This window comes from Thunnus albacares, chromosome 11 (genome assembly GCF_914725855.1).
Source record: "Thunnus albacares chromosome 11, fThuAlb1.1, whole genome shotgun sequence".
Taxonomy (NCBI): domain Eukaryota; kingdom Metazoa; phylum Chordata; class Actinopteri; order Scombriformes; family Scombridae; genus Thunnus; species Thunnus albacares.
The window spans coordinates 24,750,938-24,778,170 of NC_058116.1; the positions used below are offsets into that span (position 1 = coordinate 24,750,938).

Genomic DNA, 27,233 nt, shown 5'->3' on the forward strand with positions numbered 1-27,233 from the left:
ATCTAAAAGTGTAGCATAAAAATGTGGCTTAAAACTGGATAAAATAAACTGTATAAAAATGTCAATTTATGACAGACAAACATAACGCTGACGCATACGCAATTCTTCTCAAATTCACATTAAAAAGAATGGTATTATCATCAGACTACAAAGGTTCAAAACTTGGTACGAAATGTAGAAAATCGAGGCAGTTCACTTGACATGTTACACTGCAACACAAGATGCTCAAATGGAGTTTACTTCTGTTTTACCGTGGGTTTGGCCTCACTCCCAGTATCTGACAATGCATCAAAATGACGTTTGCACGCAGTTAGTCATGCATCAACTAAATGTATCATTTAAAAAAAATGGTAAGACCTGTTTGTCATGGAAGATTAATTTGCTCAAATTTTCAGACTGTTGCAGTATTTTGGTACTAATTTGGTTATATTATACCTTGATAGATGTTTTGACTGTGATATCATTAGAAGTCGAGAGACGATGCAGTTAAGAACAGATGAGGTTAAAAAATATTGAATGCAATTTCACAAGATTGTTGTATTTATCAAACAGTCAAGGATGGACTCTGAATGGGGAATGACAATGAATGGGCTGAGGGAACATGTGACTAACATTTCTAGTTAGATACAAATCTAAGATGCCATGGTTACATGATATGCACCTAAATAATCATAAACACATTGGTGGGGGTTTTTTTCACTTATAACAATACTGTTTTCTAACTTTAAAGCAAATTATGGAAGAGCTTTAAAATCTAGTCTAGTCTAAGATACAAACCACAACATAGTCACACTGAGCGTGACAGTTTCCAAAATCAATAAAATGTTTTGTGGTGAAATCATTCATATACAAACAAAGAATCATTGCATAACACTCACTCCTTTAAATGAGGAAACATAAAATCAGGAATAAGTTTTACTTTCCCGCCCCAGGGTGATGTTCATGTGAGTGGATATCACTCACTGGGTGCTTTATGCACACAAACTTTGTGATTGCTCAATCCACACACTCCTCTGAGAATGCATCTGTGTCAGGTCAAATAAACATTCCCACGAAAGGACCAGTGTTTGCGTGTGTTACACGATGTGTCAGCATCCTCAATTGCATTTCCATGCGAGTGAAATGCTTGCTGTGTGGCTTGTCAATGCACGGATGCTCATTAGAGTGTTAGCTCCCAGTGCAATCGTGTGAGCATGACAGTGAGCCTTATAGACGCCGACACAAAGACAAAGTAAGTCAGGGTGAACAAAGAGGAGACAGATTAGCATGAGCTAACCATCACTGAGATCTCAGTGAACTGCAGAAGGGAAAAAAAGAGAAACGTAGAAACACTTTTGACACAAATTCTCTAAATTCTAAATTTACTCTCTCACCAGTTTAGACATTAGATTTCAACAATGCCCAGCTTCACACTTGCTATGCAACCCCACTGTTTCCTAACAATCACCTAAAGTATAACGGTAGCAAATGCAAAGTAACATGCTGACAGAGAAAGAACAAAGTTGTCAAGATACAAACCTTTTTGACAGTTAACTTCAGTGGCAAGCTTACAAAACCAGAGTTCACAATGAGCAATATTTCTTATTCAACTAGCGTGTTCACCCCAGCTCATTTATCTAGCCAACAGCAAATCTACAGCATACCCTTGTTGTTTCATTCATCTAATAAACTACTGCTTCTGAAAGCTGAACAAATGAGCTTACTATGTTATGCTAATGGATGAAAGAGAAGTCTGCTAAATTACAAATGTGGGAGGACGACAAACCTCGGTTTCATGCAATTTGACTGATGACGAGAGCTGCTGAACTCAATGATCTTGCATATATTTGTATGGCGGGGTTCCTGGGTGCACCACTGTTAATTCTTCATAGGCTGTTGGGAACTCTGGTACAGTAACACTTTATCTGAGTCAAACAGCTATAGTGAATAATAACGTGAATACATTAAAGGAATTTTTATGGGTTTATGTTAATGGAAATTAAGCCTGACCCTTCAATGCTATAGCTAAATGTAGTCTGATAACTGATACCAATTGGCCACATCGGATATTAAGGCAGCATTGATATTCAAACCCGAAAAAAAAACTTTATTAATGTATATTATAAATGTGATTTTATACAAAATTTCCAAGTAGTTTTACTATATGGTAGTTTTATTTTACTTATAACAAAACAAAGTAAACGACCTTTTATTAATACAAAAGTGGCCCAGTTTGTATCACATTAGTGGTATACTTAACTGTACTCAGTTATTTAAAAAAAATCACAATCACATCAACACGTTCAAAAGTGAAACAGTGTTATATACACTGATGACAGCTACATAATTGTGCACTTCTGGTAATAGTGACAATTTACCAGTAAGTAGAAATGTCTTGAGCCAATTCCAAGGATCTGAATCAGGGCTGATCCAGGAATATTTAATTGGATCGACCAGTAAGTAGAAATGTCTTGAGCCAATTCCAAGGATCCGAATCAGGGCTGATCCAGGAATATTTAATTGGATCGGTATGTAAATAACGCCAATCAAAAACCAGTCCTTTCATTACTTTACTGTGGTATGTCCCCCTTAGCCTGCTGTTGCAGCACAGTTCTCCTTTAAGACAGCCAGGCTCTACATTTTAGCAATCTGCTGCATAAGCAGTGAAAATTAGAGTTTGTGACTGTGAAATATTATTTGGGCACAGTGGTGAGTGACTGAGATTGGAAAAATGCACATATTTGCGTGTAATCAAAGCAGTGTAGAAAACATTCAGACAGTTTCTCATTTTTAGCTTGCGTTGACTTGTTTTCCCCATGTAAAAGACAAACATCAGCGGCAGGAGGTCATATCAGCTGTCACCAATTAATGTTAATTCTGTGAGTAACTTCCCGACAGGCCAAAATTAAACTTGGCTGTTGTCGGGTTTGTGCGCTCTCTGCAAGCCGGTGTCTGTACTTGTCAAAGATATTTTAGGAAGTACTTCCACTCTTTAACACCAACTAGTACAGTGCCCATTCAAAACGTGCATGTTTGTTGCTTGGCATCTAGCCGCTACTTCAACGCACAGAAAAATGAATAAAGTTCATGTGAGGTGTGAATGAGTATGTACACCAATAACATGAAAGAAACCAACATTTTGTTATACACAGATGTTATAAATTATAAGTATTCTAATACTAAAAAATGTTTCTTTTCTCATTTCAAGTAGCCTAAAATAAGGGATTTACTTAAAAATAAAATAATGTGCATCCTAAAATAACGATCATATTGGGCTCTGGTTCCTATTTTCTGTGCCTTCAGTTTGGATTTGAGTGTGTATATTTGCTCCAAAGATTTGTTCATTGTCTGTGGTGCCGCTTTACAATCGCCACAGTCTCAGCTCATATGAGACAATATGATTTTGAACTGGAAGTATTTCTTTCGTTTTATGCATGTAACTACAGTCATTGTGTGTATAGGGCTCTGAGCGCTTCCGAAATACCTGTGACCTATGCTCAACAATGTACCTGAACGCCTCCTGTGTAGTCACTCACTGCTGATCTGCTATCCCTGTATTTGCGTGGGTTTCTGCCGGGTGCTCCAGTTACCACCACCAAAGACATGTATGTTCGGGTTAATACTCCTGTTAGTGCAACTGACCAAGGCACTGGCAAAAGAACTGGAGTTGGTCCCCGGGCGCTGCACTGCGGCTACCCACTGCTCCTAGTGTGTGTGTATAGGATGGGTCAAAGGCAGAGGATCAGTTTCCCCACAAGTACCAATAAAGTACTTCTTCAATATTAAAAGGACTCATGTCTGGATTGGGACCAGAAAAACTTGATCGGGATGTCCTTGTACCAGTAGGTGACATCAGACCATTTTAAAGCTAATGATATATGACCGACAAACCCTAAACGATACTGTTAACAGCTCCACACTGTAGCTGCTCGAGCTAACGTTAGCTTCACAGACTGACAATATGAGCTGCTGCAGCTTCAAAGAAGGTCCTGATTCTGAGCCAAAGCTGACTGGCCTAAAATATTAATCTGATTTGTTAAAGGGTTTGAGACCATTCATTATCTGCCAGCTGTCTGACATTTTCTGTTGACAAGTACCTAGCCAGCTGTTTTCTATCTGAGTTTGAGGACACACGATCAGCTAGTTTGTTTTCCTAAGAAACTCTCACCACTCTGTTGTTCTTTCTGAGCCACAAAGGGCTCATTTCAAATATCAGTACAATGGAGAGTGTTACTTCTTTCACTAAGAAAACCCCAGAAAAAAAACACTGTCCCACAGAGAGCACAAACCAGACACAAGCCACAGGTTTCATTTTGTCCTTTGGCCAATTTGTGTAATTTCCCTTAATTAGCTACAGTTGATGGAGGGCCCTGGTGTAACCACAACGTCCCTGGTTCAACTCCAGCTGGGGTCCTTTTTTGTATGTTGTGCCTCTCTCTCCCCTTATTTCCTGTCTGCGTCCATGCCCAAAAACATATCTTTAAAAATTTGTTTAAAAAACTAGCTATGTCATTTCAAACACTTAAATCAGTGGTGGCCAACTAAAAGTGAGAAGACTGGATAGCTTAATGTCATTTTAATTTCAAAGAACCACTGTGGCCAAAGAGAGCAGACTGGTTTTTATCTCCTGCTCTGAAATTTACCAGCCTAAGATCAAACTCCATTTACCTCCTGTGTTTTCCGCAGTCTGTCTCCATCTCTCTGTTAATGAGGTCTGAGGATGTGTGTGTCTGAAGCGTTTTTTTCTTCAAACTGTTTAAAAGTTCACAGCTCTTTGTAGTTCGGTCTTTGAGGTTAAATATACCTGAAACATAAACCTGACATTTTGCACATCAACCATACTGTTAGTTTGCCACTCTACACCCAAAATAGCAAACATGTTTAGCCAAAACACTGTGATCATGTCCTAGTACAGTGTCTCAGTGTGTGATAACATGTAGAGAATACTACAAAAATGTCAATTAAGAAATATATTGCTAATAATATAATGTTAAAGTATAATTGACTTAGGATATGTGTTTTAATTTATATTGCACTATTAACAAAATGTGTCAAAGCCTGAATTCTTAGAAAAGATGTAAATAACTTTTGTTCATTTTACAACTAGTGCAGGTTTTTGATCATTTAAATGCTTTGAGCCATGATTGCTGTGTTTTTTTTTTTGTTTTGTTTTTTTTAATATAAGGCGTGTTTACTAAGCAGCCATGCTTTTTCAGAAAAGGCCTTCAAATTACACACATTCACACTTGCAAGCTGCCAAGCTCAACCACAGGAGTCTGCTGTTGGCAGCTGAGCAGCTCCAGTGAAGCAGTAAGAGTTCAAAAGCCTTGCTCAGTGGAAGGCTCTGGGAGAGGAACATAACATGTTCACTTAAACAACCCTGATTTCCCCTGCTGAATCAGATTGTGAACCAAGAAAACTCATGGTTTGAAATCCTCTACCTCTAACAAAATACCTCAAGTCATGTATAACTGGTCTCTTGATACAGACTGAATCTCAACAGTTAACTGGAGACCTGGTGTTGTGGTGCTGCCTTGAACAGTCAGTGTCCAAGATTGCAAGTTACAGAGTCACTAAGTTGAGGAGTGTTCTACATTAGCAATGTCCCTCCTTTTAATGGATGGTTTGATTGGTTAGCAGTACAGCTTAGTGACATAAGAACTGTCAACATAAGAGCTCAAAATGCTCTATCTTACCAAGACTGAGCTCTGTGTCTGAATAATAGGGTTCAAACAGGAATAAACACAGTTCAGGCCCTGAGAAAACATATGAACCTGCGCAGTAATGTGAGGCCACCACAATGCCTACACAGCCGTCAGCTATTCTCCTTCACACACAACCTTACGCAAACACCAGGGATCCATTTAACTGCCCTGTTGGGGATGATTAAAGTTTTTAAATTGAACTGGATGAAATGTCCCCAGGCTGATCTGCTGGATCTCTATCTGCGCAAATCAATTTTTTTAATCTATTTAATTTCAACAGATCAGTATTCTATCTTCTGTTGTAACTCTCTGCGCTCCAATTACACCTGCTATCAAAACCATCTAACCGCACTCCATTAAAACACTAGAACCTATGTCTTACACATAACACACTCTCATCACATGTGAATAAACTACAAAGCAAAAACAGAAAATCAATAGCTGCCAGGACTAGAGTTTTGGAGAGAGCAGTGTCTAAAAAAAGGCATTTATTACTACATGCTATTGGCTTATGCAAGCAGCTTTTTACTGGTACTGTATATCTCTCTCAAAATCTTTTAGATCAGTTGGTTACCCATTGTTTTATGTGTTGTTTTGTTGGGCTGTGTATTGTTGTATCTCTCAGTCTGGAGGAGTTTGGAGAATATTATGCATCGATAAATTAAGTAATTATAAACGTGAGTCAGTCTCAAAGGGGTAAAACTGTTGAGATTTTTAAAGGATAAGGTTCACAAATTTTCAAGTCTGTCTTAAAGGACCAGTGTGTAGAATTTAGTGGCATCTAGCATTGAGGTTGCAGATTGCAACGAACTGAATACCCCTCCACTGTCCTCCCCTTCACCCTCCCCTTCCAAGCATGTAGGAGAATCTACGGTGGCCACGAAACTTGCCAAAAACTGGAAAGGCCCTCTCTAGAGCCAGTATCTGGTTTTTCCATTCCGGTCTACTGTAGAAACATGGCAGTGCGACATGGCGGCCTTCATGGAAGGGAACCTGCTCCAATGTAGATTTAAAGGGCTCATTTTAAGGTAATAAAACAAAATAATTCTTACTTTCAGGTGATTATACACTAATTAAAACGTACTTATGAATATTATATTCTATTTCTGCCGTGGTCCGTTCTGCTAGATGCCACTAAATCTCACACACTGGACTTTTAAAACAATAATCAGGTGCACATATGAAAAAGTTTTTCTGAAGCTAATATGAGACTTCAGAAGTCCAAGTTAGTCCAATCAAGTGGACACCTTCCAAATTTACAGTGATTTAGCATAAAACTTTGCGTCTTGACGGACAGTGTCTCCCTGTTCAGCTGTGTTGGAAGGATCATAACAAACAGGGAATTTGATACTAAAAAGACTTTAAACTTGAAAGATATCCACTTGATTTGACTCATTTGGATGGCTATTTTATTTATATTTTAATGGCCAGTATGAACAGGGGGAACAACTAGAGCAAGCAAAACCTGTTTCAGTGCTCATGTGGGCACCTGACTGTTGTTTATAAGACTTGAAAAACTGTGAAACCGTCCTTTAAAGCTTTGTTTAAAAACAACATTCCATTATGAATGGCAAGACCTGCATCTTTAAATCACCACATTAGCAGTACGACTACAGATCTGCAAGGGATGCCAATCATAGTGAACACAACAGCTCCATGGGGCATTTCATGCATTTTTAGTACACCGCAGCACACAGCTGAGTTTGAAGGCCTCGGTTTCAGGGCTTATCCATGGATTAGTGCCTGGAAAAGTTCATTCTGCCCTGGGAGACCCAGGGTGCACTGAGCCCTTCCTAACAGGGATTGTGTAACTGCTGGGAACTTTTGATTTTGTTTTGTTCATAAAAGCAGGAGGATTACATCCTCAGAGACCCACCTGACCCGCCTCCCTCTTCTCCGCTGTCCCCTGTTGAACCCATACAGCGGATTCCATCTCCCAGCCAGATGGGAAATACAGCAGTGCAGGGATTCTCGATTTTACTCCACCAGGGTTATTTGTTGCACAGAGGAGTCATAGACAATGAGTGAACCTGACCTCTTGCATTTTACTTGTACTGTAAGCCTGCTAGCAGATGTGAATCCTTAAGGGTTAATCTTCCAGGTCTTGCGTGTTCTTAATCTCCATATCTATTGCACAGACTGGACATCTGGACTATTCTGAGTGCTGTGTGGTATCATCGGCACAAATCTAGTGATGCAGTCAATGGTCTGACAGTCAATAGCTGTATGTGTGCATGGTGTCAGCTCAACTACGCATAAAAACCCACTGCATTATAATTATAAGCTTTTCCCCACAAAGCAACAGCACAGAACATGTACAAGGTGACCCAAAGTAAAAAAAAAAAAGAAAAAACGCCATGTTGCCTAATTTAGCTTCCAAATCAACCATAAAATCATTGAACAATTAACAGTGAAAAAAATAAAAAAAGAAGATTGGTGGATCTTTGTCTATTTGAAACTACAGTGCAAAGCAGTTTCAGCACACAAGCATGATTCAATTCTCAGCTTCTCTTCAGAGCAGAACAGAGCTTTGAATGCTTAATAAATTCTTCCAAAGGCTAAATTGCACACTTGTTTCATCTGGCAATGAGATTACTTGAATGGAATATTCTGGAAAACTGAGAGAAAGACAATAATGAGGCAGTAATCTTATTTCTCCACAACAGCATCCATTGTTCTCTAAAAAGGCTTCTGTTTAGTCTGGTTCAACTCTCATTCCTATCCATCTTTCCATTGAGGAAAAATTTTGCAGAGCCAAGGATAAATGAGAACAATAACATTTCTGCAGCACTCAAATGCATTAAACTCAGATAGGAGGCAGTGCTATTGTGTCCCTCTGGCTTTTTGGGCAATCACTAGATAGCAGTGGTGACTAGAAGCGCGGCTGTGAGTGAATAGAAAGCACGGATCAAGTGAGCAGCGTCGCTATCCCTAAAAACTTCTGTAATAACTTCCTCTGAGTAAGCTGCTAGACTCTCGGTTGGCATCAGTCATCTTTAGACAAATTTCTAAACGTTCAGAGTAAAACATATCAATTAACACCCAGAGCTTTTTTCATTGCGACAGCGGCCCCTGCAAATGAGGAATCGTCGGCGTGGGCCAGCAGGGGTTAAGCTCCCCTTTTTGAAGATTATGCTTCACTTTCCAGTGGCCTGGCCCGGAGACTAGCCACTCTCGTCTAATCCAGCACTGGAGGGTTTTGATAGCTCCCACTGCGAGTCCTTATTACAGTTACTGATTAAAACTGAGAGAAAGAGAGAGAGAGAGAGAAAAAAAGACAGATAGGAAATTAGAGTGACAGAAGAGAAGGAAGGGCGAATGAAAGAATTAAAAACTCCTATTTCAGAAGCAGGAGCCTAATCTATATAGCAGTTGACATTGATTACCTCTAAATCTAATGCGTAAGCTTACATTTGGTTATTCAATACACACGTCAGGTCCAACTATGCTTGGAATTTGCTTTAAAAAGAAAATGCATAAGTCAAAAACATTGATTTCATATTTAACAAGAAAGAAAAAAAAATGGCAGCACTTTAAGTTCAGTGATGTAGCATTAACATCCTCGAAGCACCGACACTAGAAATAGACACGGCCGCACAGCTGACAAACAAAACAAAACAGTGACTGTCACAGCTGTAAAAAAAAAAAAAAGGAGCTTTAATCCTGCGAAATGACGTTGCAGTGCTCCATCAGTCACACCGGATAAAAAAAAAATAACAACAGTCTTATCTGGCATTAGATGTTTACACTCCGCCATCTTTTGTAAGGCACTTATTGTGCTGTAAACTCTCTCAATCATTTCTCCACTCCTCTCTGATACTGAATAATCTCTGGGATAAAAATCTACACATGGCCATGCTCGTCCCCCCCCCCCCTCGCCCCCCCCCCCCAAACTTGACATGAATAATTCACAACCATCTGCCATGGATCAGCAGTATGAATAAGACTCCAAAAAGTGAGGAGGTGTCTTTCTTGTGTTTATTTTAAAAAAAACCAACTCACAGTAGCCCCCGCCCTGTACCTCGACGCTGCACAGCTGCAACGACTGACAGAGAGACAACTGCGACTCCCCGCACACACACACGCCGACCTGCTGATCTAAAAACCTGCGAGTTAAGGTAATACGTTCCTCTTTTAGTTTTGTTGCATGGTGAAGGGGTGTGAATTAATGTTATGATGAAGAGAAAACCCATGCAAATACAATAAAATATATTCACGGATTTGTCCAAAAAGAAGATGTATGACTAGATTCACTGGGGAAAAGTGAGTATTGAAGTTTTCACTCTGAAAACACACACAAGCAGGCAGGGAAAAAAAACTGCAGATGGACCAGAGGAGGAGGTTGGGACCACTCCGAGAAGTAAAATACCAACTGAGACTGGTACACAATACAGACACCTACTAAACTCAGCATGAGCTTTCTTTTTGGTCGGGACTACAGGCCTGAAAGGAGGTTTAACACACTAATACAAGGCCTCCAGCAGCAGACGGCCCCTTTCTCTGTTTGTGTTCAGGCAGGGGAGTCGCTCTGCATGACGATTTATTGACGCAAGATCCCCCCTCAGCCAGGACCTGCCACCCATTACTGCCGCTGTAAGGGAGGAGGAGAGGGAGGGAAAGGTCTTGTTGGGATGAGAGAGTTTGTCTGTGTGTGTGTTCTAGCTCTGGCTCCAAGGCCATAAACCCGGTTCCAAAATGCCAAGTAGCATGTCAACATGCCAGCCTTTGCCACCCAAGTTTAAGTCAGACAAAAGGCCCTTCAGTGCTCTGAAATGGTGGTTTGAGAATGGGAAATGATGATCTGTCATGTATGGAAAAGGGCTTAGCAACGCTGCACAGACTGGAGGGCGACAAGGGGAAAATGAACTGCTAACAGGAGGTGTGGCCCGCATGAAATTCAAGATTGAAAGCTTCATTCTTAATTTCAGGGCCCCGTCAAGGTGGAGGAAATTCTGGCGGTCCAAATGTTTTGGCTGAACTATCTGTCACCTTTTTTTTTTTTTGTGTTGTTTTGGTGGTGGGGGGACGATTGTATGTGGAAAAATTTGGCTTCACTTTCAATCATAAAGAAATCTTTTTTTTTTTCCAATAGTGGGATTAAGCCTCTTATTTACAACCGTCTAAATTAGATGAGAGGCAAATTAGATGATTTCCGTTAAGAGTTGTGATTACTCTGACAACTGTGGATTTAGGTCAGGACCATTTTTCCGTTGTCCCGAATGTTTTATTGGCCATGAAAGCACAAGCAAGTCAGATGATGCCTATGAAATAACCAGGCAGTTGACAGGCATGCCTCAAAACTGACGACAGCGAAATTGTAATCCTACACCTTAAAGTTACTTTTGAAACTTCCAAAGACTTGAGGGGAAAAAACTTACAATGAACAGACCATGGAAATAATCAGAAGAGGAGGAAAATAAAATAGGAAAATATAGCCCGCTCCAAGGTTCCACTTACATAACACAGTGTATTCTTAAAAAAGTAAGAAAAAAAAAAAGTCACAGATATCTTTGGCCTGCACCAGTGTTCACAGCAATTTGGCCTGAAACAACCATTCTGACGCAAAACCTCTTGGCTGCCGCTAGACCGGGTCTCCGCTCACAGTTCAAAAGAAAGGAAGGTGATGCCAACAACCTACATTGTGCCACACAGGACCAATAGCCCCCAAAACAATTAATCAATGGCTGTGACATCAATCTGCTGAATACGACCAAGACAACCAAAGCATGATGGGGAGACAATTGGCTTTTTGTTCTCTTTGGTCTGTAGTTGTGAAAGAGGAAACGCACAGAGGTTGTGATTAAGGAAAAAAAAAAAAGGTTTTTTGAGTAGGCCATATGGGTTGCTCCCATTGGCTGGAGGTTAATCACACCAGGGAATCCGATTTTAAAGCATGCAAAGAAAAACCAACTGTGAACTGTTGACGCACCATATGAGCGTCACACATGTGTTTTTATTTTCTATGGGTTAATTGTCATGATGGCGAATAGAAAGACACACTCTGCAGCGGATCGTCTCTATGAATACAGTTATTCATAGAAAAGAACACAAAGTGAAAAAGATGATCATGGTCCAAATAAAAAAAAAAAAAAAAAGACTACTTGGGGAAGTTTTTCCCTATAAAGCTAATTTACTGTGCAGATAAAAAGAGCGTTATCTTTTTTTTATTAAAAGAGAAACGGCTTTCATAAAAACTGACACAGGAAAGGACAAAATATAGAAAGTCAGACGCAGATCTCGGGAGGACTGATGCATACAAAGCAGGAAAAAAAGAGACACATAAAGCAATAAGACCTAAATATTCTTTTCATCCTTCACGATTTTAATCTCTTCTTTTATTGTTTAAACCGCCTACAAAGACTGTAATTTTAACACTTTAGTTGAGTTGTTTGCTCGTTCTATATTAACAGTCTTACATGTTACTGTGCAATTAAAGCTGTACGAGAACAACTAAAGAAAAAGGTCACTTGCAACGCTGTTGTTACGGGAGCAGTGCGACACACTCTACCCGTTTCACTATGGAAAAATCATATCTACAGCTATAATCATCTTTTTATGCACCAATCTGTTCTATTGGTAAGAGTAGCCTAATTACTGCAAAACAATTCAACTACCAATTAAAATTAAAAAAAAACACACTTGGGCAAACATGTGTCCTCTTACTGTAGCTATTGCAAATGCTGTTTATACAATGCAACCTGCTGGAGTTTTTCAGCAATATTATAATCACTCCCTGAAAGATCAGATTGAAGAGCCCTTGAAGAAAATGCTACATATAAACAGCCGGTTTGCTCTGTTCACGAAGGTCTAATCAAATGATCGACTACCAAATCAAAATGGAGAGAAGCTACATTTCCAACATTCTCTCTGTGACTCAAACAGTGCCTCAGCTTTGGCTTAGAGAGAAATATCTTTATTGATAATGGCGACAAACCAAGTCAATTCTGTCTTTTTATGCCTCTAGACTCAACCGTAAACACCACAGAGGACAGACAATAATTTCACTTTGTCAAACAAAAAAAGTTATCAAAAGCAGCGTTCCACTTACCATTTTATACTATTCTGACATTCACTTATTGCATGTGGACTAAATTTAGGGGGGTTATGGTTAAAAAAAATCATCTTTAAAGTCTTATGGTTCACAAAAAGTTATGAAACTGGGCATCAGCAGGCATTCAGAAAATACAGAAAACATCATCGTAATCAGATCCCCTACTGCAAAATGTTATTCTTCTTTCAAATGATAGAAGGCTTTTCCACATCAAAGTGACTACAAATGCACAGAAACGATCAGAAGAATTCATGCAATCGCTACTAGAGCTGCAACAACAGCAAATTAATCAACAACTATTTTGATAATCCATTAATTGTTTAGGTCCTTATTTAAAGGTACACTATGCAGGACTTTCCTAAAAACAATATATAGAGTCATACAAAAGTCTCAGTCATCATTTATGACCCACTAGAAGTGTGTAACGGTATATTTATCTACAGAGACTCTGCCCTCTGCCTGTGTTTTCTTATTATTTTGCTGTGTTCAGGATGCTTCTGGGCGTCAACCTTTGGGCGGTGGGTGTGCAGCCCCCCCAGGCAATAACAGCACGCGGGGTGTGAGGTCACTGTCTCTGCTCTGTTCTCTGTCTCTGTGTCTATGGCTACACACACACACAGAGCAAAGAGGCCGCAGCGGACAGGATGCATTCACACAAAATCCGGCAATGTGGCACCTTCCCGTAGTGTTGCGCAGAGGTGCAGCCATGTTTATTTGTGCTTTAGAGCATAACTGCCATGAAATAATCAGAAAATAATAATTGTATTTATCTGATTCACGGTTTAGTCGCTCTTTTCATTCATTCTCTAGCTGCCCCCTACTTCTCTCTCTCTCTCTCTAACTTTGAGTTCTCTGTGACAAATCCTGCATAGTATACCTTTAAGCAAAAATGCCAAAAATGTGATGGTTTTAATTCTCAAATTTGAGTATTTGCTGCACATTTTTCACTGTTTTTTTATGGATCAAAACGATTAATCAAAAAACAAATCAGAAAATGAATTAATAATGAAAATAATCATTAGTTGCAGCCCTAATTGCTACACTTTTTACATCTTACCTTGTCGACTGTGAGAGCTCATAGTTATCGGTTGTCGGTGTCTGGCAGACTTGAGCGAGGAGGATGGCAGAACAGGGGGAAAGGACAGGGGAGGAGAGGTGAGTGCTGAGGGTGTCAGTGCACCTCTGTGGTGGCTGTAGTGACCACCATGAGCTTCCCGGCCGAGTCAGTGCCGCTAGGTGGAGGCGCCAGGCCAAAGAGGGACAGAGGGTAATTGTTTCTCAAGGCTTCATCACACCCAGACGCAGGTGGAGACCTCAGTGGTATGTTGTGGCAGGATTCCTTCCACCAAATAGTCAGGCTGTGAGAAGTGGAAGCAAAAAAAAAAAAGGGGGGGTTTCATATGCATGGGATATTCCAGATAGATACAAATACTTCCAACAAATCCAAAACAAACAAACAGGACATATTCTCAGTCAGGGGTTATCATGAGCTGGTGTCTTGCAGGCTTTTTTTATTCCTCCCAGGCAGTTATTGAGCCAAACCGAATCTGTGTTTACCTGAGGCCATGTGGTGTTCCTTACTGGCCAGGAGAGAACAAAAGACCTGCAGATCTCCAAGGCTTCAAAGAACCGATGACCCCATGATTGGTTTGTGTCTATCTGTGACCCTAAATGAACATGCATACATCCTGTCTATCTATATTTATGACCCTCTGTATTGTTGTATGTGCATGGCCAGTAATGAGCTGGACTGTCACTACAAAAGTAGCAGCCACATGAAGTCACAGCCAATGGTAAGACAAGAAAAACACAAGCTCTTGTTTGATGCTGGACACTGACTGTTTTCAATAATATAAATTGGTTTATTGTGGGCAAAAGAAGTATCGGTTGTATCACATGTTATTTGAATCATCTAGGTTTACTAAAATTGCAGCATATTTACACAATTTAAATGCAACAGCTGGCACCAGAAGTCCCTGTGGGTACTGTTACCACACCCAGCAGGGCAAAGCTTTAGAATTAGGTTTAGAAATAGCTATAGAAGTTATCAAAATGTTAAAACCGTAAAGTGAAAAAAATGTCACATTCTATTAAACACAATGAATAAAATGTGACTTTCCAAGGGTTTCATCTTTTGCCAGCTTCTTGTAACATTACTAAATCTTACTTCCACAGCTTGCATGGTCAGCTGGCTCTCAGACTGTCCTTCTTATATTTACTACTGTTGGCAAAAGCACCGAGGATTGAGGGCTGGTGAAGTGAAGCTCTTCCAGTGGCAGTTGAGGGAACCTGCTGCTCTCAGTGCTAGTGTAGCGTGTGCTCAGCAGGACGGCGTGCTCGCAAATGCTTGTGCAAATCGGTAGTGATAGAATCTTCTAAAAAGGTATGCTACTTGTTTGCAAAGACGGAAAATTACTCCATTTAGGTCCTTTTGGTTTGCTGGTTGCGTCCAGTTTAAAACCAAAATAATCCCAAATAGGGGGTTTTGGATTCTTTTTTCCGCAATGAGCTCTTTAATGATTGCATTCGCTGAAAATGTCCTCTGTGGGGACTCCCTCATCCCCCAGCGCATGCCTCACACCCACCTGCACGAATGTATCTGCAACTGCCAGTTGTTGTGTGGCCAGTAGGAAAATTTTGACTTATCGCCCAACCATACCTCCTACAGGCTTAGACATACCTCAGAGTAAATAGCAGAGGAGAAAAAGAACCTTGCATACTGTTTGATGTGTGTATTATACAATCAAACTCTGCCAGGAGTATGTAAACGCACACACACACACAAACACACATACATACAGGGAAGCACCTGGCAGTTCAACTCTAACCGACAGAAGCTAAAACTCACCTCTCTCACATAACAGGTGTCAACAGAGCTGAACATAAACAAGTGGTAATAGTGGTAAGAGTTGCGATCAGTCACTAGAAATATCACAGAGGCCGTGATACAGCGTGTGTATGTGATCCCTGTGTTTTTTCAAACCCCACAAACACGCTGTCGCCTTAACTATAAAGCTGTTCGACTGAATTACTGTCATACAAATGAGTTCAGTGGAAAGAAGGTGCAAGCTCTGAATCGCCAAATAAAACCTCATGGAAACACATTACTGCCAGGACTCTCGAGGGTCTTACTTCACTTATCAGGAATTATTGTAGAAGAAAAACAGTCCCTCAAGTGAAAGGCAAATTTAATGGAAGTGCGGCTTATTCATTAGCATGCTAAGTGAGGAGAGATAGAGGATTATTAAGATATTTTTAAGTTACAAAATCTAATAAAAAATTGCTCCAGTTTTGCCCCCAGTCTCATCTAGATTCAACTGCGGACTGTCAGCTTTAATTTTTGAGCTTGTGAAAACAAACAATGCGTTGCTATGACACTGTACTTCTTCAGCATTTCTCATTTACTTCACAATTTGTGTGCTGCACACCACAAAGCGTCCTCCAGACCCCGGATAAAATAACCTAAGGGAAGGTTTAGTGGTTTGTGTGAATGTCTGACATGGGTGTGTTTACTTTAATAGTTGTATATATATATATAAATATGTGGACAACGCACTAATGAACAGGAGGGATACTCAAAGTGGGTGTTGATGAATCTGCTGAGGCAGAAAAGAGCCGACGGCGTGTCGACTGGAGGGCAGCGGTGCTATTCTCAGATCTGGCCACCTATTTTTGTCAAAAGAGTTGTCTGTCACACAAGAATTCAGACTGTGCTTTTACAGCTTGTCAAACTATGTCAGCAATGACCTAAGGCATTTAGTCCTCTCGCTCTCCCTTGTTGCCATACACAAACAAACAAAACACACAAAAAAAAACAACACAGGGAAGCCGTAAATGCAGCTTTAGTGACGCCGTCAACCTGCAGTTTGTGGCTCTGGTCTGTGCGGTTTTTAGGCGTGCATTCCATATAATTTCACTTTTTCTGTTATTTTCACCACTCTTCAGGGATCCTATTAAAAAAATAATCTTTGTACAACACTGCAGGTATTTTTTTTTTTACTGCTCTGCAGAACCATAAAGTTACACTACCTGCATCTCTTCACACGTCTCGTTTCCACCGACTGACCCTTGGATGGATTGGATGAGATTTATTGTTCGCATGCAGTAAAAGTTTGAACCTGGAAAGGTTTCATGGTGCTTGACAGGAAAATGGCTTACAGGACCCCTTAATGGACTTCATTTCCCAAGCACTCTGAGCGCTGCCAGGAGTAATCATGATGGCATAAAAATAACGTGGTTGGATAGCGAGCAGTAAACAACAATTAAGAGAACCCTTGCATAGCTCATGAAATGAATCATTGAAAATGCACTTGTGCCATGAAGACAGCTTCAGCCTCTCAGCCCTAATTGACTATGAATAATTCAGCCTGCGAATGGGATTAACGGCACCGCCAGTATGCTACTGATTGACGTGTTCCTGATTTTTCTTTGTTGTTGGCGAAAATAGTTGAGGTATAGAGAAAGCGAGCGTTATTATCTTCGAAATAAAACTACAACCTGGAAACCTTCGCATCCCGCCGTTAGTCGATGTGTTTAACTGTCCCAAAGTGAACCTAAAGTCAGTGTGACACAAGTGACGGGGGGGGGGGGGGAGTAAAAATGAGTAAACGGGAGAAGCGTGGTGAAGGGGAGCGAGTGTGCACATAAGTGAAGGGAGAGAGAAAGTGACACCCTATCTGGCATGATAGCACCTGCAGTGACATGATACTCCGCGCTACTTGTTCAAGTTTAAGTGAACGAGGCCATCCATGACCGCAGGACATCACATCAATCAGCTGCTAGCTGAACGGGGACAAGACGAGGACTACAGGCATCGAGTGGCACAGGGGGATCATTTTTCTTGTTGATACAGAGCTCTGACAGCCTGGGGACGATTGTGTGTCGCTCGCCACTAAACAGACTACGCAGCAGCTAAAAAAGACACCGACGATCAATATGATAATGATATAACCCTTCCAGTTTTGAGTGATAACATGTCTGAGTATAAAAGTGGATAAATAAACATCATTCACTGTTATACATTAGTATGCAAGAAGCTGTGCTGTATCGAATAACAGTGAATACTGAGGAGAAGCAGCACAGAGAGTCCTGACATGTTAGCATCACTTTGAAAAGGTAGTTGATGGTGATAAGATGACATACTGGCCATTAGAAGATCCCTTCAAAATGCACTTGCAATGTAAGTGATAGGGGACAAAATCAACAGTTCTCATTCTGTGCAAAAATGTATTTGAAAGTTTATCTGAAGCTAATATGAAGTTTCAGTGTCCAAATTAGTCAAATCAAGTAGATATCTTTCAATGTTACAGTCTTTTTTAGTGTCAAAGTTCCTCTTTTTGTAACTATACTTCCACCGCAGCTCAACAGGGAAACACTGTCCGAGGAAACACAAAGAGGGAATTTGATGCTAAAAATAAATGTGGTAGATATTCACTTGATATGACTAACTCAGACTGCTGTAGTCTCATATAAGCTTCAGATAAACTTTTAAATGCATTCTTGCACAAAATCACTGTTGACACACTGTGGATTTTGGCACCATCACTTACACTGAAAGCGCATTTGAAGGGGATCTTTTAATAGCCAGTATGAACAGGAGGAATGATTACAGAGAGGGAAACCTCTTTCACTGTTCATATGGATACCTGACAGACTTGAAAAATGGTGAATCTATTATCAAAGATTAACTAAAATGTATAACATGAAAGGAAAGTGTCAAACAACATGAAAATACATCATTTCTGTCGAACAACACTTGTAAATCAGCCTTTAGTCTTCTATGATAGTAAACTGAATATCTCTGGGTTTTGGACTGTTGGTTGGGACAAAACAAGACATGTGAACTCATCATCTTGGGCTCTGGGAAACAGTGATCGACATTTTTCACCATTTTCTGACATTTTATAGACCAAACAACTGACTGATTAATTGAGAAAATGTTCAACAGATGATTAGTTAGTTGCAGCCCTATATTTTTGTGAATCCATTTTCCTAACTCATTTTACAATACCTTTGGTCTGACTCTTGTTTATGGATTCTCATTTTCTGATTTGTAATTGTCATTAAATTAGTTTGTTTTCCCAGTTTGTCAATTGCTTCCAGTAAAACCTACAAGGGCAATCCTCTGTCTTCGACCTTTATTGGAAGTGTGTTTCACTCCCTGCGGTGTTTCTTCTAGGTTGACTGCTTTGGGGTGCTAGCAAAGCTCGGGAGAGACTCAGCAGTCACATTTCTCCGTCCTCTGTTTAGGAGCAGCTGAGTTTGACACTAAAACGAGAACAGCTGGTCCACCTTAAAGGTCAGTCCACCTTTAGTGAGCCTGGTCAGGTTAGGCTAACTCATTGTTGCTAACTTCAGAGCTAACCCCCTTCACTTTTCCAGCAGTTGGGGAAACAACAGACGAGACTTCTTTGGTCTTGAGAAGCTGCAGCATTTATTAACTGACACACTGCAGCCTGTACTGTACATTTACTGCCAGACTGACAACTTACTGCTAACCTCTTCATTCACTGTCACTTATCTGCCACTCGCTCTCTCACACTCGCTATGCACACACATTACACACTGCCCTATTCCTTGAAGGAGCTACACTACTCTCATAACAGTACCTTTCACGTAGATGTCCTTTGAGGAATAAAGAGGGAGGATTCTGGGCTTTGATGCACTAGTCGATGACTTAAAACAATTCCACAATAACTTAGGGTGTTATTATGCCTGCACAGTGTGCGAGTGAAAATCATTAGTAGCCCGTTGATACAAATGATCGTGTGAAATTTTAGCAGCGGCGCTCATAATTCTGCAGCGACATGGGGAAACACTGCTCTGCTGTACACTTACACACAGAGGGAGGGCAGAGGAGAAAGAAAATGTGGTTTAACTTCACTGACGCTGGCCATCATGGGTGCCTCAATCTCAGACTGCCTAAACTCAAAGGTATGTTTACAGTTTTAGATTAAGGAAAATTGTGTGTGACGCCTCAGTTTTGCTCTTTTGCAGTGTGCACAGCTTCTCTAGATTTGAGCAGTCTTTGTGGTTTTACCTACTGATGACCTCTGAGTGGTTAAAAAGGACGGTGGTAACAGACGCGTGAGTCTGACTTCAATGGACAATCATGTTTTGTTGCCCTGGCAACAAGGGGCCAACTGGCATAAAAAGCAGGAAGTAGCATCTTTCCATCCAATGTGCCAAGTCCTGTGAAGGCAGAGGCCCACTCAACTTCCCTTTCTTTATTACTCATTCTTTCAATGTCATTCGGTCTCTTTAACCCGTACATCTTTCGAACTTACTCTCAGCATCACCCGTCTATGTGAATTCTGCATCTCACCCTTTAGTTAAATAAGAGTGGGCTTTTGTAGCACTCACTTCACTGGTTTTAGATGTAGATTTATGCCCACAGTATAAGCCAGTGTGTGAAGCTGCTTTCACATGATCGGACGACTGAGTATTTTATACACATTTTTATTGAGGGGGAACTGCAGGAATGCTGTGTCTTCACAACTACTGCTCAAGAAAAAACACTGAGCCAGAGTTCAAATTCTTCTAACCTAGACCACTTAAGGCAGTATCACAACGGCTCGGTGGATTGTTGAACAGCTTCGGAGAGCCCTTTTCCTCCACACCTTTGTGATGTCGGAACAGGACGGGGAAGGAGCGTCTGACAATTACAGTAACTTTCAAAAAACCAGCAGTCCAACATTCCCTCCAAATGTAGTGCAAAGAATTTCCAGAAAATGACAATTAATGTGCCTATTTCTGGCATTTTTCAGTGTGTACAACCCAGTACAACACTATGAATGCTTTCCATCTAAAAATGTCTGCTGTTATCCCCATATTTCTAACAATTAGGGCTGCAACTTACAATTATTTTCATTATCGATTTATCTGTTGATGATTTTCTCGATTAATCAATTGTTTGGTTCTATAAAATGTCAGAAAATGGTGAAAAATGTCAGTCACTGTAGGGTAGAGTGGTGGGACAGTTTGCACAGTCCTACTGGTTGACTGTGCACCGCAGGGTCCGTTCACCAAGACTCTTCCCAAGCAAGACAGTGTCATAAACTAGTGTCATAGACTTCATTAGTAACCATCAGACATCCATAAATATGTCCACAAACAACTGAACATCTTTCCCAACTGCCATCTCCACCAACTCTTTCTAACTGAGTTTAGATGGCAGAATGGGCTCAATGTCAGGACAAGATCCTGGCAAAGGACCAAGGAGCTAAAACAGAGTTATTACTGGACTTGTGAACCACAACAGGGTATAGGGGGCTAATTATAGGAGAATGATTCACAGCCATGGACTCATTGGGTCAACACAAGGATTGATCAAGCCTCAAATCACATCAGTTGAGGCTGAGAGCTTCTGTATAGTTGCCCATCAAAAGCTCTGTGTCCCTTTTACTGCTTTGACTCTTCCTCCTGTCTTTTAGCCAATATTCAACTTTCTTTCTTTTATTAAGTTGCAGAACAGTAACCCTAATGAAAAAACATGAAGTAACTGAGCAATGATTGATTTCACTGACCTTTTTGCCTACTTGAAAGTATCCTGTGGAGTTTTCTAGCAGCGCTATGGTGCAGTATTTTTAGGAGTGGGTCCCAATTTTATCTAATGAACACGTACGAGAAGGCACATCCACACACACGCAGGTCACATGACATACAGTCCTGCCAACAGTTTAAAGCTATTACCACTGATCTACCAGTGGCAGTAATGTGCCAAGATATTGAGCAATGCACCAGAAAAGGCTGGGAGGGACTGTTATCAAGTAAATATGGATGTAAACAATGCAGCTTTCAAACTTTTAAGAAAAGTCAGCATCGAGTCAATGCATCGGTCTGAAGTAGGGCTGCAACCAATGATTATTTTCATTATGGATTAATCTGTAGATTAATTTCTCGATTAGTTGTTTGGTCCATAAAATGTCAGAAGATGGTGAAAAATGCTGATAAATGTTTCCCACAGCCCAAGGTGGCATCCTCAAATGTCTTGTTTTGTCCCGACCAACCATCCACAACCCAAAGATATTCAGTTTACCAGAAAATATTCACATTTGAGCAGCTGGAATCAAAGAATTTGGAAATTTACTTCATAAGAAATGACTCAAAATGATTAACCAATTACCAAAATTTCGGTGATTAATTTAACAGTCGGCAACCACTCAATTAATCACTGCAGCTCTAGTCTGAAGTTCGGACTGAGTCATCTGTAAATATACTGAGTCAGGGACAGCCCTACAGTGGACTGAAGGGAAGACACTGCCAAGCGGTTTACTAATTCCTGCTGGGTGAACTGTGTCTTTTCATTACAGCATCCTGTCACCTTATTTGTCCTCGAGCACAACAGTGGCATTAATAGACCCCATTAGTATCCATTAGCATGACAACATCCACAAAATGTCCACAAACAAGCAAGTTTTCTCCGTGCCAGCTTGTGCTAAATAATGGGAGAGAGTTGGAAAGTCAGACCTAGGCCCTGACAAAGCACAATGGAACTGAGCTAAGTGAGCTAATTAATGAGATTACAAGAGGGGAACTTTGGGACAAGCAAAGAACAAGAATTAAGTGCTTCAAACTTTGGTCGGGTAGTGATGTGTAAGTTTAATCCAATGGCCTGAAAAGTCTAGTGAGGCTGTATTGGATTCAGAAAACAACTTTTTGATTCAGTTTATTTAAAGTGCACATCACTCAAAGAGTCTCTGTGCACTTTACAAGTTAATAAAAACGACAAGAAGAAAAAAACGCACAACTTTACACACAGGCAATAATGTTAATATAACAACAGGGTTGAGGTTAGGAATTTAAAAATAGAGATTGTGTAACTGGAACAGGGTTGGGGTAACTACTTGTCAAAGAGGAAAGCGGTGAGTAATTTGTGTTCCCAGCCAGTGAAATCAGGAGAGACCATAGGATATTACAACATGGAAGAAAAAAGAACAGCGTACAAGTAGGACAAGTATTTGATCAATGCTGGATTGCATTTCTTAAGGCCCTGTGGATAAATGTGGGAAATATGTACCAAAATTAACATTGTACTAATTATTTTACTATCAATATGTTAGTGAAGAACTTAAATTCATCCCCCTGAAATGGTATATTGTTTCAAAAGTATGTTTTTTTGATTCATTTAGACATGACAAGAGTGCACCGCAATATCTCTGCATGGAAACTTTGACATTATTATGTTTTCCATACAGGCCACAAGAAAATTTAATTGTTGCTCTCAGTTAAAGCGATACTCCCATCTTCTTCTCCTCCATATGTTTTATGTCAAAACGATATATATAGTATAAGATCCTTGCAACCACAACACGAGTGGTTTGATCATAGCTGGGGATTCACTGTCAAATAAGAGTAGAAGTGCCAGAGAAATAATCTTTGTATAGAAATGATCACTTTCTTTAAAATCTACTTTATGTACACCTTCAACAGTTTTCAATTATCTGCTCTGATGCTCTTAAAAAGGTATTTCACGTACCAGTAACTGCACTATATATATATATATCATGTGCTGAATGATTAAAATATTGTACTTTTTGTCATCAGCATGGTGGAGCGTTAACATTAACCGAGGTTAGACTTGCCGACTATGCTCATTTATTCAGTCTCATTGTTCTGGTAGCGGCTTGCTTCCTTTCTGGATGACAATGCCAATCAAGTCAGCTGAAACCAGAAATATCAAACAAAAAGTGACATAAATGCAGGTTGATGTGAAATTGCTTTCATATTGCAATATCTACGGTTATATCCAAGGTTATGGATGATATGGAAAAGTAACTGTAAGTGAGTAAAACGACTCTCCGGCAAAATAATCTGTATGTCACACAGAGAAGTGTGACAACGGAAATATTTGACTGAGAAGGCAAATGAAGTGGTATAAGATCTTGAAAGCTGAAATTATTTTCTTTTGTATGTGACATATTGTTTAATCCTGTGAAGCAGTAAAGGGAAACTATTTATATATAATTATTGTTATGGAGGTAATATCACAAAGCAATGTGAAATCTGATTTTGTCCATTGAGCCCTTCTATTATGGTCTTAAAAGCTTATAAACTGGTAGATATGGGAAGGTACTGGACAAAGAGAAAGCATGTGAGCATGCAAATTTATCTGAGCTTAAGCAGCAATCTACTGTCTTCTATTACATTTGTGCATTAAAACCCACAAAACCATAATTACCAGATACTCGTGCACACTCAAATGCAAACTTCAATTGTGAGGCTTTCACCTTGAATCACCAAGTTTACTTTAATTTACTGCAGGTGTATTAGGAGAAAACATTCACTCCAACATGCATTTAAGGAAACGGTTATTAAAAATCTCTCAGTGTACCTTAAGTCCCTGGATTCATTTTATTGTGTGGCAGTTTAATTTTCACACAGACGATGCGCCGCACAGCAGCAGCTAATTATTTTCATTATCAGTTCATTTGTCCGTTACGTTTGAGATTAATCAATTCGTGGTTTTGCTGAAACATTTTCTGAAAGCTCCGAGGTGATGTTTTCATTCACAAAACAATGATTACACAGTGATATAAAACAGAGAAAAACAGCAAACCCTCTCTTTTTCAGAGGATGAAACCAGCAAATGTTTTGTATTTTTGCTTGATAAATATCTATCAGAATTCATCAGAACTGACAAAACTAATCAATTATTCAACTTATCCTTTCAGCCCTAGTGTAGTTTATGTTATGTGGTCTTGGAGCTTCTTTCCAGACTCACCATTTTGCACAAATATTTTACAATCACACAAAGAGAAATCAGTGCAGAAGAGGCAGACATACTTTTTTGTGTGTTCTCCACCATCTGTAACCTTTAAAGAGCATATAACACAGCGGAGCCACAAGACATGTTGTAAATTCCATTAATAGCATGATCACTAGTCAGGAAACCAGAACGTGATTTACAACATATTAATAATAAAAACGACTCCTGGAATGAAAATCACACACACACACACACACACACTGCGGAGCCGTGTGAACACTTCCTCTTTGTATAAGACACAGCAGAACTTAGAAAAATTTCAGTCACGTGGGTTAATTTGTGGTTGCATTGCATTACGATCAATTCAACCGTTTTTGTGTACGGAGTGCCATCATCACCTCTTCCTCTATGACTGATTTCTTCATTTGACTGTTAAACCATTAGGGTGTGACTGGTGAGACTCCACACATTGCTATGCAGGGGTTGACACCAAAAAAAAAACCTGACAAACACCCTATCAAACTCTAAATCTATGCCAAACAATGGTGCACCAACTGTGCAAAGAGATGCTCAGCTGAAAAGAATATATATATATATATATATATATATATATATATATATATATATATATATATATATATATATATATATATATATATATATACAGTACCAGTTGAAAGTTTGGACACACTTTTTGACTGGTGCTGGGTATTAGAAAACTGCATCTGCTCTGATCAGGGCCCCGCTCTCATCCTTTAGGAAGAGCACTCACGAGCCAATAATTTTAGAGGGCTGCACTGACCTTGTTCCTGTGGGGCCTGGAATTTACAAGCGGGCACCAGCAGCCCTCCAGAGCTCGTAACGCTGAGGGAATAGTTTCCGCTAGTGGAGGCATAAAGGATTCATAGCAGAGCACAGACACAGCCCTGCTGCTGCTGCTGCTGCTGCTGCTGCTGCTCTCTTGTGTTTACACTTCATGAAGACACAAGTTTACACCCAAAGCTGTGGCAGCGGCGGTTCGACCTCAGCAGAAACCTCCAGCATACAAATATGGCTTTCTCCTCCACACACACATACACACACGTACAAAAATGCTTACACAGGAGCTTAAGTGTTATCCGAAAACAAATCTGTATGGAGGACATTAGAGTACAGTCAACATTATATTACTATAGGATAACTTTTCGCTGCACTAATATAGTTCTTCTAAATGTGTGACCTAGTTTGCTGGTAAACAAACTGAAGTGGGTGACATAATTCCTCACTACATCTGGCAACTCTTTGCACCAAGCTCACACTTTAAGGAAAACAATATGAAAACGTATGGCGCTGCGGTGTCCGCGGCACTACTCACAAAGTGAAAGTGAAAAGTTTGGATAAATAGCAGTAGTAACAGTCCGTTGTTAGTAAAAGTCACTTTTTACAGCGTGTTTGAGACGAGTTTGAAACAATACAGCGAACAGTGAGATGAAAGTCTTACTTAAATCACGCAGCTCTGGTCGCGGAGTAACATTGTTGCACAACACGTAGTATACTCGATACTTTTTTTTTTTTTTTAATCTACTCCAAAATAGTTCCTCCTGAACAGCAATGCCTGCATTACGCAACATTTACACTTGACTTTAGCTGACAATACACAACGATAGAAACTCGCAGGGAAAGTCAGGTATAACAGAGGAGTTAACTCTCAGTTTGACTCCGAACAGGAAAAGCGCAGAAACCAACTACAACATAAACATATTTCTTTTTGACTCATGAATCTCTGCACACGCTCAAGCTTGAGTAAAAGCTTGGGTAATTGTGTGCTTTTTTTGTTTTTTTTTATACAGAGACAGAAAAGAAACACTACCTGAACGAGCACCCTTAGGCGCAAGTGGCTGGTTTTTCCTCTCCCAGGCTCCACGAGCATCCACAGTGCAGGGTATCAGGACCCGTCGGTACTGTAAAAAATCATTCAGCCAGCAGCTCCGCCATACTGACTTCATCACGTGTCGGACAACCTCCTGTATTTCCGTAGAGGGCGGGGTCTGCGGGACGGGATGACTGACAGCTGAGAGGAAAATCAAATTATCAGTGTCAGTGTGAGAGTGAAAATCTGTCACTCTGCTCTCCGTGTTGTCTAAAGCCACACAGGTGTGTATCACACTGTTTGTGTCCTCTTCATCCAAATCAGGATTTGTTATATATTTTTTTTTGCTTTATGTGAAGCTCCTTTACCAGAATTATACTTATTATGGTTGTTGGTGTGACTGTGGTACTCAACAGTGAGTTACTGTATTTTCATCACTGTGATATAAAAATATAATATATTTATGCTGTTGATGCATAATAACGACTATATTGAATGTATCCTAGTTTTTCCAGTTATTACAGTATTTTAACTTCTATAGGGAGACATAGCATAGTGTCCGTGGTGCTCTATCATCCATTTATTGACTGACTATTGTAACAGAATATTGAAATTCTTTTTTTGTGTGTGTTTGTCTGTGAAACTAACTGTATTTTCATCACTGTGATATAAAAATATAATATATTTATGCTGTTGATGCATAATAACGACTATATTGAATGTATCCTAGTTTTTCCAGTTATTACAGTATTTTAACTTCTATAGGGAGACATAGCATAGTGTCCGTGGTGCTCTATCATCCATTTATTGACTGACTATTGTAACAGAATATTGAAATTCTTTTTTTGTGTGTGTTTGTCTGTGAAACTAAAGAATGAGTTTTAGGTGTATATGAAACCATTAATGCCAGAATAAAATCAACTTTGAAAGGATAAAAAATGT

At 39.9% G+C, this 27,233-nt stretch overlaps 1 protein-coding gene across 1 annotated transcript in view; it reads right to left on the reverse strand.

Annotated features, from left to right (window-relative positions):
• Nucleotides 1–26,648, reverse strand: part of hdac4 (histone deacetylase 4) — a 144,732-nt gene extending 118,084 nt beyond the window's left edge. The window contains exons 1-2 of the mRNA XM_044366013.1: nucleotides 26,292–26,648; nucleotides 13,793–14,093 (exon numbers count right to left, since the gene is read on the reverse strand). Of these exons, the coding sequence (XP_044221948.1) occupies nucleotides 13,793–13,814 (22 nt within the window). The 5' untranslated portion in view covers nucleotides 13,815–14,093; nucleotides 26,292–26,648. The remainder of the gene's footprint in view (nucleotides 1–13,792; nucleotides 14,094–26,291) is intronic.
• Nucleotides 26,649–27,233: the final 585 nt, after the last annotated feature.